We start from the raw sequence: 14106 nt of genomic DNA, 5'->3' as shown, positions 1-14106 counted from the left end.
CGCTAAGATGTTGACAACTCTGCACTCATTGTGTCAACTCTTTTTTTTTCCTTTCTTTCTTTTTTATAATGGTGAAGGGAAAAAAAAACAACCAAGGATAAGAAAGGAGATTTTAGAACACAGGTCATATAAAACAACCTGTTCTTTAATCTTTTCATCAACACCCGGGAATATAAATAGTTCAGTTTGAAAATAATGGCTTTTATCCTTATCATTCCTCCCTGATGATTCAGTATGAGAACAATGGTGCCCCCTTGTGTGTAACACTAAATTGTAATAGTCTATAATGTAAATCCCCAATGATAAAGCTTCCCAGCATCCAGAGTTCCTGCAGGTGATGTGTGCAAACCCGTATCGATTGCTGTCAGCCATGGAGCTGCTCTGTTGGCGCAGCTCTATCCTCCACTGTCAGAGCTGTGGGCGCACTGCACCGCCCTGGGCTCAGCCAGACGCTCGTAGGACAATACCGTCATAACCTGCAAAATGAAGAGCGTGAGCTCACTTTGGAGAATACCAAGTAATCAGCGTGCAGCCTCTCGGAGATATGCTGAGATAAGGCTTTTACTGACAAGTGCACCCCCGAGCTACTTTTGCTCACATTGTACGTGTTGGGGGAATAAAGTTTTCTTCAGACAGAACTTTGGCTTGTGTCAAATGGAAAAATCTAAAGATTAGTTCATATACAAGTTCACCTAAAAACATTACAATATTGTGAAAACATCCAATAGTTTCTTCTCAGCTCAATAAATGTAAACTAAAATGCTTCAACGACTTTATTTTAATTTGATACCTGCAGCCGACACTGCATGTTTGTGTAATTCACTATTTATAGAACACACATGTCATAAATCTCCCAGTCTGGTTAAGTACACACAACCACAACCATGGTTGGGAGGGTTACTTTAAAAATGTATTCCGATACAGTTACTAGTTACCTGTTGAAAAATGTAATCAGTAATGTAATCCAAGTACCATAATATTAAAGTAATGTAATTTGATTACTTTCAATTACTTCTGGATTACTCCAATATCAAATATGCTAATACAGACAAAAGAAACTAAATAGAAATAGTCTTGAGTACATAGTACAGTTTATTAAGCAAAATTAAAACTGTTTCTTTTACATGGAATGCTCTGTTTTACTTCACATTATGAATTAAGAGCACCCACAAATATTGTTTTAAACACACCCAGTGTTCACCTGCTAAATTTTCAACAAAAAATGCCAAACAAATGAAGGATAATGAAAACTCAGGTGGTGGGTGGATGAATTTGTAATTGAAAGTGGCTTGCAGAACAATATACAAAACAAACAAAAAAAATTCTGCTACTTGTTCAGTAAATATAAAATTATCTTACTTTAGTCTTTCACGTAGCATTTGCACCATGTTTAACATATCAGTCCACTTATTGAACTTTCAAAATAAGAACAGCAGCATAATGAAAACCATTAAGTAAATCCTGTCAGTAAGGAGGCGTGGTCACCATTTTAATTCTGGGCAAGTTAGTGATTTGCGTGCATAGAAGTTCAAGAAACAGGTGGAATATGCCGGAAAGCTGCGCATGTTGGCAAAGCCACAAATGGAGGAACGAGGGACAATATTTCCTTCTATAAATAAGTGGTTCTGGTTCTTCTTGTCACTTTGTCCGTGATATTTGGATGATAAACAGATGTATGTTTCCTGCTGTGTCGCCCGATGACACGGACCATTAACTCTTCACTTATGTCTACTTGATATTTTCCACTACTAGACTGTCTAGTTAAAATACTGTCGTTAGTGATTAAAATTGTTCAACAAGACTGGGGATTTTTTTTTTTTAAATTTGCACCTTAAAATAATGAGATTATAATGACCCGCGCTGTGCCGCTCACAGTCACACCCACACATAGAGATGTGTACCCACACCACTGACTTCATGACTGAAACTCGGTCAATAAAGGATAATTGTGTAAAAATATAATATATATATATAAATGTACTGTAATGGTTTTAGGAGCTGCGCTGAACAGCAGCAGCAGGACGCCTCAGCTCAGCAGCTGGAATAGCGCAGATCCGTGTAACTTTCAACACTAATATTTGGGAATGTGTGTGTGTCAGAGTAAGTTTAATACTTTCCTGACATAATTTAATGTCATTTAACTTTACTGGCTCAATATCCAGGTCAAAATGGTATTTTTTACACATATTTTGCGAGCATTTTTCTGAGTGTGTTCAGTCACGAATCTCCATTGAAAATACATTAACATCCAGGAACTTCATCAATATTTTGCCCAGTTAGGAGACGTCATGCTGTCCACATTTTCGTTTCAAAGAAAAAATATATATTATATACAGATAACAGGGTTCTAGCTAGGATGAAATGTTAGCGTAGTGGTAATGTCGAGGGAGCGAAGCGACGGGGGGGGGGGGGTTGGGTGCGGAAGGGGGGAAGCTTTTGAAAATTCAAGGTAAAAATTGGCCATTCTCGGGGTACCCAAAGGGGAAAAGCCAGGTACGACAACCCAAATCCCTTCATCATGTCCAGAAGGCTGGGGAAGTTTGTTGAGTCCGTGGACATTTTTAAGTCAGGACTTAAAACCTATTTTTATTCTCTTTCTTATGAGTAGTTTTTATTTTGTTATGTTTTATTCTTTTACTTCTGTTTTTAATTAGGTATTTGATTTTTTATTTTTATTTATTTATTTTAATTTTTTATGTTGAACTGTTCTGTGTGAGGCACCTTGAGATGGCTTTTGTTGTAATTTTGCGCTTTATAAGCTGATTAAATTGAAATTGAACAACATTTTATTGAGTCTTAAAGTAAATAAATATGAAATTGGTTACTGGATCCTTAAACTCTGGACATAATAAACGCTACATGGTGGATCCTTGATCTCTGGAAATAAACAGAAATAAAATCTGTTAGTTTTTGTCAAAAGCATTTCCTTTCAGACATTATTATTGGCATGAATGTATTTCCATACCTATGAGCCGCAGCTCTTGCAGATGAGCTGCAGGTCAGGTTTATAAAGAATGCAAGAGGTCTCATTTTGGGAGGAAAAAATGTTTTAGTCGATTGTAGTTTATTGTCTGTATTGCCATGTTTGTAAGAGGTGTCATTTTATTTAAAGCGGCGATTCGTTTTGAAGTTATTAATTCCGAGCGGACTCTGTCTCAGAGCCGCGCAGCATTTGAAGCTGTGACAAAACGGAGGACAATTCTCATTTCTCAACTGCAACAAGACCAGAGTCCCAGTTAGTGACTTTAATCCACACAAAAGCGACTTGTGATATTTTAATGGCTTTCAGAGGTGTTAAAAAGCGGACTTAACGCTTCTGAAGAGCAGCAAATCTAAGAGCCACGAGCCATTGAATCAATGGCATTGATTGCTTCAATTCAGGCTTCAAACTGGAGTCACGCTGCAGAAATGGTTGATTACAGACGCTGTATTGAAAATAAGCGTAACGGTCCAAAAATATAGCATAACGGGCCATAATGCAAGTTTGCGCTAGCTAGAACCTGGATAATATCATAAAATGCATTAAAATTGTAATCCTGCGAAGTAATCCCTATTTTTACTAAATATACCTGTAATCTGAATACGTCTTTTTTTCTGTAACTGTAGCGGAATACAGTTACCTTTTTTTTGTATCCTAATTACGTAACGCCATTACATGTATTCCATTACTCCCAAGCCTGACCACAATGAAGACTGATTACTTGACATTTTCTAGAAGACATTCATTGACAATGAACTGGTGACTCTAAATTCACCATAGGTGTGAATGAGTGTGTCTGTCTATATGTACGTTCACATGAGAAATGCATGTGAAACACTCTGATCAGGCTCTACGTGTTGGGAAAGTGTAGTGACACGGACCCACAACAGGGGGCGCAAATGAACGGTCAATAGATGAGCCAAAAAGTAACAATTTAATGTTGTGAATGTGCACAACGAACATACAGACAATCACAGAATATCATAACAGTCAATACACAGAGGTGACGTGTGGGCAGGCTCGAGGATAGAAGACGTCTGTCCTGAGAAGAGCCGGAACCACACGATTTCCGCCGCCCCAGAACCTGGTGAATACTGGAGCCGCCAAGTCCCGAATTCCCAGGTGATCACCGTTCCCGACTGTCGGATCTGGTACTGCTGGCGAAGAACAAAGACAGTCAAGTGTGGGTGTGTGTACACCCAGTAACAACAACGGTGGGAATGCCACCTCCACCTCTCATTCAATATGTTGCAGCGGTCTCAGCTGAAAAGGAGCGCCGTCTTGCACAGCCTCCTCACAAACGACCAGTTCTCCTGCAAATTCTCACAATAACAGAGTTACAAATCTCACAAAAAGGCTGAGAGTATTGCCTCCAATGAAGTATGATATCTCGGCAACGAGGTGGAGATGACGTCTGGTCTTTATGGAGTGAGATGATGTTGAGTAGATGGGTGACAGCTGTCAAGAGGTAATGAGCGACAGCTGTCACCCCGGGCTGTGTCCATGGCGGCAGCGCCCTCTCGTGCCTGAAGCCCGCACTTCAGGCAGGGCGCCCTCTGGTGGTGGGCCAGCAGTACCTCCTCTTCTGGCGGCCCACACAACACTACGGACAACAGCATTAAACCGTACTGCCTAAAACGCTCGTGAATATATTCTCTGGGTTTATAGATGTTGTTATTGTGTCTGCATTTATTAAATTCCACGCATCTTAGATGTAGCAGACACGGATGATCTGGAATTTTGTTTTGGCAAGTTTTCAAGGTCTCTACTGCCATCTACTAGCTAGTAGTGTTCATGGCAGTATTGGCCCTGAAGCTGGGCTGATATATTTTCAATCACTGTACTTGGCTACAGCTCAAAATGTACCGAACCGCACAATATAATTAAAACGTGTGCACAATATAATAAAATGTGCGCACAACATCATAAAACGTGCATATAATAAAATAAAATGAGCGCACATTCTCTCCACATGCAAAACATTTTGCGATGACACTTCCAGCGCTCCGTAAAAATGCCTGTTTTTACAAATAAAAAATGGAATATTTTACAAAAGCACATTTATGTGTAAACACCAACACACGACACACGTCACATTAACGTGTTGGTTTACATAATGAATGACTCAACCAATCAGTGTTTAGCAGAGGCACATTTTACCCAGAATCCTTTGCGATCTGTCTGTGTTTGTTACAAAACTTCAGAATTAGTACATTATTCAACATTAAAAGATATACATTATATTTTAATTTTGTACAAATGACAGAATTAGTGGAGACATTAGTGGAGTTATTCTATCAGTATTCATTTTATTTATATACCAAACCATAACTCATCACTGCTTTATTTTCCAAGACCTTGGCCTGACCGGAGCATTGTGATTGGGTAGAGAGCTGAGCTTTATGGCTCATATCAGCTTGCTTGTGTGCTGGAAGCCATGTAGTAAACAAGAGCTTCCAGCAGAGGGCAAGACATTCAAAGACAGAAGTGTGGGCTCATTGTTTGGGTCTGTTGTCGCTTTTGATGCTACCAGAAGCGATCATGGTGTTAAAACTCAAATTCAGCTTGTTAGTAGTTGCAAATGTACTAGAGACAGTAATGGAATTTATCGGTTATCTGTAAAATTCCGATACATTTTTGGGTGGTTTATTGTTTAATCTTTATCAAAGATAACTTTACAGTTATCTGATTATCTGTTATCAAAGTTAGGTTTTTGGTTATCTGTGCCCACCGCTGGCTAAATGGAATCAAACTGCACTCTAAATGCAATGCAACACAAAGGGGATGAGTTAATCCATGTCATGTGACATACAAAGCACCAATAAAATGGCAAGGATCCACTCAGCCATTACACATACATACATACATACATACATACATATATATATATATATATACACATACACATACACACATATACATACATACATATACATATATATATATACATATATATATACATATACATATATATACATACATATATATATATACATATACATACATACATATATATATACATATATACATATACATATATATACATACATATATATATACATATACATACATACATATATATATACATATATACATATACATATATATACATACATATATATGTATGTACTGTTGACCATAAAATTTTATTACAGAGATTAGAGCATGTCATAGGTATTAAAGGCACTGCGCTGCGGTGGTTTGAATCATATTTGTCTAATAGATTACAGTTTGTTCATGTAAATGGGGAATCCTCTTCACAGACTAAAGTTAATTATGGAGTTCCACAAGGTTCTGTGCTAGGACCAATTTTATTCACTTTATACATGCTTCCCTTGGGCAGTATTATTAGACGGTATTGCTTAAATTTTCATTGTTACGCAGATGATACCCAGCTTTATCTATCCATGAAGCCAGAGGATACACACCAATTAGCTAAACTGCAGGATTGTCTTACAGACATAAAGACATGGATGACCTCTAATTTCCTGCTTTTAAACTCAGATAAAACTGAAGTTATTGTACTTGGCCCCACAAATCTTAGAAGCATGGTGTCTAACCAGATCGTTACTCTGGATGGCATTTCCCTGATCTCTAGTAATACTGTGAGAAATCTTGGAGTTATTTTTGATCAGGATATGTCATTCAAAGCGCATATTAAACAAATATGTAGGACTGCCTTTTTGCATTTACGCAATATCTCTAAAATCAGAAAGGTCTTGTCTCAGAGTGATGCTGAAAAACTAATTCATGCATTTATTTCCTCTAGGCTGGACTATTGTAATTCATTGTTATCAGGTTGTCCTAAAAGTTCCCTAAAAAGCCTTCAGTTGGTTCAAAATGCTGCAGCTAGAGTACTGACGGGGACTAGCAGGAGAGAGCATATCTCACCCGTGTTGGCCTCTCTTCATTGGCTTCCTGTTAATTCTAGAATAGAATTTAAAATTCTTCTTCTTACTTATAAGGTTTTGAATAATCAGGTCCCATCTTATCTTAGGGACCTCGTAGTACCATATTACCCCATTAGAGCGCTTCGCTCTCAGACTGCGGGCTTACTTGTGGTTCCTAGGGTTTGTAAGAGTAGAATGGGAGGCAGAGCCTTCAGCTTTCAGGCTCCTCTCCTGTGGAACCAGCTCCCAATTCAGATCAGGGAGACAGATACCCTCTCTACTTTTAAGATTAGGCTTAAAACTTTCCTTTTCGCTAAGGCTTATAGTTAGGGCTGGATCGGGTGACCCTGGACCATCCCTTGGTTATGTTGCTTTAGACGTAGACTGTGGGGGGTTCCCATGATGCACTGTTTCTTTCTTTTTTTGCTCCGTATGCATCACTCTGCATTTAATCATTAGTGATCGATCTCTGCCCCCCTTCTCGGCATGTCTTTTTCCTGGTTCTTTCCCTCAGCCCCAACCAGTCTCAGCAGAAGACTGCCCCTCCCTGAGCCTGGTTCTGCTGGAGGTTTCTTCCTGTTAAAAGGGAGTTTTTCCTTCCCACTGTGGCCAAGTGCTTGCTCATAGGGGGTCGTTTTGACCGTTGGGGTTTTTCATGGCCTTGCCTTGCAATATGGAGCGCCTTGGGGCAACTGTTTGTTGTGATTTGGCGCTATATAAGAAAAAAGTTGATTGATTGATTGATATATATATATATACATATACATATACATATACATACATATATACATATATATACATACATTATATATATATATATATATATATATATATATATATATATATATATATATATATATATATATATATATATATATATACATACACTCAACAAAAATATAAACGCAACACTTTTGGTTTTGTGTGCCTTAGACTGCCCACAATAAAAGGCCACTCTGAAAGGTGCAGTTTTGTTTTATTGGGGGGGATACCAGTCAGTATCTGGTGTGACCACCATTTGCCTCATGCAGTGCAACACATCTCCTTCGCATATATATACATATATATATATATATATATATATATATATATATATATATATATATATATATATATATATATATATATACATATATATATATATATATACATATATATATATATATATATATATATATATATATATATATATATATATATATATATATATATATACTTTGAGAACTGATTTAGGGTCATTTTGGGGTGCGGAATTTGAATCTGAGCTCAGATTTCCTCTATCACGTCACTGTTATTTTGCAATCTGCACATTCTCTATTCATGGATTACACAAATGTTCATTCACTCACAAGTTTGATGCCACTAATCATGCACAAAAGCAGCTTCAAAAGCATAGTTTTAAAACAGGTTTGCGAAATGTGAACAAGAGCCGTAATATCGTTACTGCAGCTTTTGCTTTTTAATGCTTAATAAGAGAAATATCTTTTTATATCACAAAAACATGATGTGATTGGCAAAAACTAACACTAGATTCAGATTCAGCACCCCCAAATTCCCCAAAATCTGTTGAAACGCCATGCAAGAAAAATCATGTTGACCAGTGATCAGTTTAATTGCCAGTTTTCTTCAGACAAGTGGTATATGTTGTGTGTTGGGGGGTTTGGCTGGATGTTTTTGTGTTGTTTTCTTTTCTTTGCTCTCCAGGTGGTATGCAAACTGGTTTTTGTCTGTGGAGACGGTGCTGGCAGAAGAGTCCTTCACCCTCATCAGCATTATTAGCTGCACCTGTGGATGATGCTCACGTGTAAACTTAAAGACTTTCAGCTGAAGCAGATAATGAGATGGCGTTCTGCATTTAAGCCATGAGTGGTTCAAGCAGAATGGCCGGGAACACGACCTTGTGACGTTCGTTTGTGAGACGCTGAGGACCGCGCCAGGGTTTGACACATCGTGCCTGTGAAGGAGGACGGGTGAGGGACACATGCTGTCAGCACACATCAGAGGTGATTATTGTCTGAATGATCGCTGATAGTAATTTGGCATTTTGTTACGCAGTGTGTTTGAACATTGATGAGAATTGTGCAGTTTGCTTCTCACTGCCGTGGCGTACGGACTGATGATCCTCCACCTGTTGTGAGAAGCTGCTCATTTACATAAAGCTTAAACTCAGACCTGAATGTGTTGCTGGTAGTGTGTGCCTCTGAAAGATATTTGCTGTAGCTCTGTTGACTTACCTCACCTTTTCCATCCTTCACAGAGTCAGTTTGTCGTGTCCACCTGGGGGGTGTTTGTCGGTGAATCTGAGTCCAGAAGCGTCGATGCTTCGATGCTTTTGGGCGCTGGAGAGCGCGCCGTCCTTCACTCCACCAGACAAACCCAATATTTATGTTGTACACTAATTATTGCACTGGAGGGGAAATAAAATCGTTTTGTTTGTGGAACCGCTTTCTGGTTATTTAGCGCTGGGTTCGGTCAGACGTTGGTCCGCTCCTCAACCTGCGTCTGCACATAACAGTATAGAGGAGGATTTTCTTACCAAGATGACCTGAACGTTCAGCTACAATTTCCCAGAAGGTACATCTGAGATGCAAGCCTGTAGATTTTATGTTTTAGTGAAAGAAAATCCTCCTCTATACCACATCATCATGAAGCTGTATAACTGGTGATACAAAATGCAAACCATGCACTATATGTACAATTTATTCAATCACAGCCACAGAAGCCTATAACGTCTTTTGGGTTGTCTGGGTTTCTTGGTGTCTTTCCTCACTCTTCTCCTTTTTGTAGTCACTCAGTTTTTCACAACTGTCTGCACCACACAGATTTACCATAGAGTGCCATACTGTTTGTATTTCTTCATAATTGATGTAAATAATGTCCAAGACATATTCAGTGACTTGGAAATGTTCATGTATCCATCCCCTGACACTTGTGAAGAAAACTGGCAATAAAACTGATAAAATTGATTATTTACAGGTATTATACCAAAGCGTTCCATTACTTATGCAACCCATCATCTTGGCTTTTATATTTTTAATTAATTTATATCAAGTCATAGAGATTTGCTTTCAGTTTGAGTTTAAGGAAGATAATTTTAGAACTTTTTTGTTTGTTTGTTTGTTTTTGTATTTGAAATGGCATAAACAAATTAAAATGTGTGGAATACAAAGTGTTCCAATACTTTTGGAGGGCACTTTCTGGATGCACTGTAATTTATGATTATTTGACATACTGTGCTTGAAATAACCAACAGCTGGTAATGTTTGAAAAAAAAAAAAAATCCAGTCCACTGCCAAGCAGGGATACAGTGACAGTCGTAATTTTACTCTGGTATATGTATGATTATATTTCAATCGATTTTTCCATTCAACAATCTGGAAATGTGTGTACAGTAGATTTTTCACAGTAATACAAAATGATTGCCCTTTTGGTTCATCATTAATAAAGTGTGTTGTAATGGTCCACCAGGTAGGTGTCACTGCTTGAAGATGTACAACCATGCTCTTCTCAGGTGGCCTGTTTTGTTGTTTCATTATCAACAAGAAGTGGAGAAACATAAATTGGACTGTGTGCTGCAGTCAGAGGAATTACTAGTTAATAGTGTGGTTCCGACATTATTGTTGTTTGTGACATCATGAAAATAAATTCAACAGACACTCACAAAAATAACTAAAATCACTAAAGGGTAGGGGGCGGGGGGGGGGGGGGAGTGATCAAATAAAAAGAGTGGTACAATTGTTTGCATTAAAATGCGCACATATGTTACGTTGCACATTTCTTTATTTCATATTGGCATACCTGTACATTAATAATAATGACCACCGTACATATCATGCACCTAACGTGTGCGTCTCTGCCAAGCTGTGTGTTTGTGTGTCCACAGAGCCAAGAAATACACAGGTAAAGAGGTGCAGCGTGGGTGACCGTGTGTGTAATCCAGACGGGACAAATGAAGCCCCATACATGCCTCGATTGTAACAATTATTCATGTGCTCAGCTCCCAGGCGATCTCTGTAATGGTTTTTTGGTGTGGGCATTAAAAATTATGACCTGCTTATTTCCTCAGTAACCCTGTGTTAACTGGACCAAAACACCTCAAGCTTCTGACAGCTGCTATAAATGCTAAAGCCGTTAGCATGTCATCAACAAGCTCAGCTAACAGGCTGAACTCAGTTCGGCTCTTGACTACATCATATTTTGAGGAGCTGAGGAGTGGTTCTGATAATGATTTTGCTTTGGTGCGAGCATTAAAAATTATGACCTACTTAGTTCCTCAGTAATCATGGATTGACCAAACATTATTAAGCAACAGAAGCCGAATTTCACTTCACGCAAATACATCTTAAATGTCAAGCAGGTTTTCTTTGCATCCACTGACTACACCAGATGACTTCAGTGATTAAAATCACTGAGCAGAGATGGTCAGTGAAATCACCTGGTGTAGTCAGTGGATGTCAGCAGTTATAAATAAAACCTGCACTCTCTTTGCACTTTTTGGAATCTCTTTGGAATTAATCACACAAAAGCCATATGATTACAAATACTGTATATGTAATACAATGCTCAAATTAATAGAATAAAAATTGAAAAAGACTGGCCTTCACAACACCTGTAGCCAGCAGCCTTTCGCCGACTGCAGTGCAGTGGAGTTGTCACTTAAAGCGATTGGGATAACCGAACTTTATGTTCAGAGGTGATGACAATAACCATTGGGTTCCCATTAAAAAAAATTACAGCATCCATGGCATTTACAATGCCTTTTTCAAACAGCTCATTCTCTGGCATAATACATTTTTTTAAATCTTTTTCATTATGCATTCTAATCAATGACTATTTCTGCTAATAATAATAATAATAAAGACATAGACCAAATTCAAGCCCACAAATGTCTAAGAAAAGCTGGTTTTAAGCCAGAAATAGGATTCATTATTGCTGTGCAAGATCAATGCATAAAGACAAATTACTACTGAAATAAGATTCTCAGTCACTCATCTACTACAATCAAGGGTGTGTTAAAAAGCTCTATAAACAAAAATATAATAATAATAATAATAATAATTATTATTATTATTATTATTATCTGTACATAACTGAATGTCCTATGCTGCTTTGACATACACCAATTTGGTTTTGAAGTTTGCTGTGTATTTCAGGGTAAAATGATTACACGCAGACTAATTCTCAAACTCAGAATTAGTTTGAGAATTAGAAAATTTATGAAGCAAAGTGAATGGGGCTCGTTTACCCGGCTAAGTTAAACTGCACCTAAACTACAAAAATCACAAATGTTGCATTGCACAGCATTAAACAGGGTGCCATTCCAGCGTAGACTCTCAGCACCCACAGCTCTCACTGACCTCCAGCATCCCTGGATGTTCCCCATAGTTCACTCTGGATTCAGGGTTGGGGTTACGTCTTGCAATTAACCAAACTGTAAGACCTCAGCCATGAGACCAGAGATAACAATATAGTTTTCAATGCTGTCCAGCAAAGTAAAAAGGATCCATTTTATCAAATGAGGAACTTAAACCTAACAGTATATTTCTGAAGCTTTGGAGAGCTAATCAAAAAGCCAAAAAGAGAGTAGAAGTCTAAAAGGTGAAGCTCCTGGCGGTGTCATGTTCCAAATTTTTGTTCTGTTCATTGCTATTAAGTAAAATAAATGTGTCATTTGACAGAAATTCAAAGTGTCGGCTGTGTTCCACTTACTGTGATCACCGTGAGGAGAGCCAGCATCATGCCAAGCATGATGTATAAATTGTTGGTCAGTCCTCCAGCCCACAAAGGACCCAAAATAGTGGCAAGGCCCCCAACTGAACGTCTAACACCTTGGCTGAAACCTTCGGACGAGCCATCACAGAAACAAACGTGAGAAGGAATGTCATACTCCTTTAATCAACAACAAATTGTGTCTTTAAAGCATGCCCGTTCTTTACAGTCCACATGCTGAGCAGTAATCTGTTTGTTTTTTTAAATGTTAGTGTTGAAACAGTCACTCTGCAGGACAACTGTCAATTACTGTGATAACCAATTTATCATTTTAATGAATGACTTAAGGAGAAAATGTTAAACAGGGTTTAGTTGTAGCCTCATAAGTGTGAAGTTTTATTTATTTTTTTTATATTTCTAATTTGAACACATTTGTGTTTTGAACTTGTGGGGAAAACGTCAAATATGTCGGATATTAGGTATTTGAAAACCACAAATCAATAAATTAATAAGTGATTAATTGATAATGGCAGATTCCACTGTGTAAGTCATACAATGGAGTCTTCACCATTCTGTCTCAGTACAATCATTTCTATTACTTCGTTTTTCTGTGTTAATATAAGACGGAGTATTTTCATATGTTATTCAAAATAAATTTATATTCTATCTTTCAAAGTTGAGAAAAATAAGATTTTTATGTGATAGAAACATTTCATTTTAAATCAACAAAGGGAATATTGCACTTAAAATGAACAAATGCTTGCACAGTAATTAAAGAACTTAGTTAAACTTCAGGGGACCTTGGACTCACCACCGCACACACATCAATGGCTTTTTTATGTTTCTGGACCACTGAGGAATAACTCTGCATTTCAGAACTGTAATATCTGTTATCAGTGTCCATTCATTTCCAATATTTCTTTCAGATAATTCACTTTAACATGCTAACTAATGCAATGTTCAAGTTACGATTGTAATACTAACGCACCAAAGTTAGTACATTAATATTAGCATTTTATCTGCTCCATTCCTTTATCCAGATGTGGTTACATGCTTATACACCACTCACATTAGTATGTTCATAGAATGATGTTTTCTCAGAACATCACATAACCAAAAAAAGTAGCCAAAAGCATTAGGCCCCATTAAAAAAAAAAAAAAAACATTAGTTTATCAGCCCCGCCCACAGGCTGAAATCAGCCTGCCTCATTTTTCTTTTTATTTTGGTGAATTTCATGGACGGTGGTACAGCTGGTGCAAGAACCAGCACGGGCACGAGGTGGCAAATATCCTTTGGACGAAGATGGTCACTGACAACCAGTCAGTTGCTCCGTCTCACTCACACACAGTATACATGTTTATCACACTCCTAGCATGCAGTACACTGACTGTATTCAACATGGAAACAAGATTTATTTTAAAAAATATCTGATTTTTTCACTTCCTCACTTGGTATGCAGGTGCTGTATGTGTCATTTTTCAGGTTTGAAATGATGTTGTATGTACCTGTTTCTAAAAAGGAAAAAA

At 37.8% G+C, this 14106-nt stretch overlaps 1 protein-coding gene across 1 annotated transcript in view; it reads right to left on the bottom strand.

The window, feature by feature from the left end:
- Positions 1–362: 362 nt before the first annotated feature.
- mfsd8l2 (major facilitator superfamily domain containing 8-like 2) overlaps positions 363–14106 on the bottom strand; it is a 46906-nt gene continuing 33162 nt past the window's right edge. The window contains exon 11 of the mRNA XM_034184038.1: positions 363–476. Within this exon, the coding sequence (XP_034039929.1) occupies positions 396–476 (81 nt within the window). The 3' untranslated portion in view covers positions 363–395. The remainder of the gene's footprint in view (positions 477–14106) is intronic.

The sequence above is a fragment of the Thalassophryne amazonica genome, chromosome 12, assembly GCF_902500255.1.
Source record: "Thalassophryne amazonica chromosome 12, fThaAma1.1, whole genome shotgun sequence".
NCBI classification, from domain to species: Eukaryota; Metazoa; Chordata; class Actinopteri; order Batrachoidiformes; family Batrachoididae; genus Thalassophryne; species Thalassophryne amazonica.
This window is presented reverse-complemented; position numbering and strand designations above follow the sequence as displayed.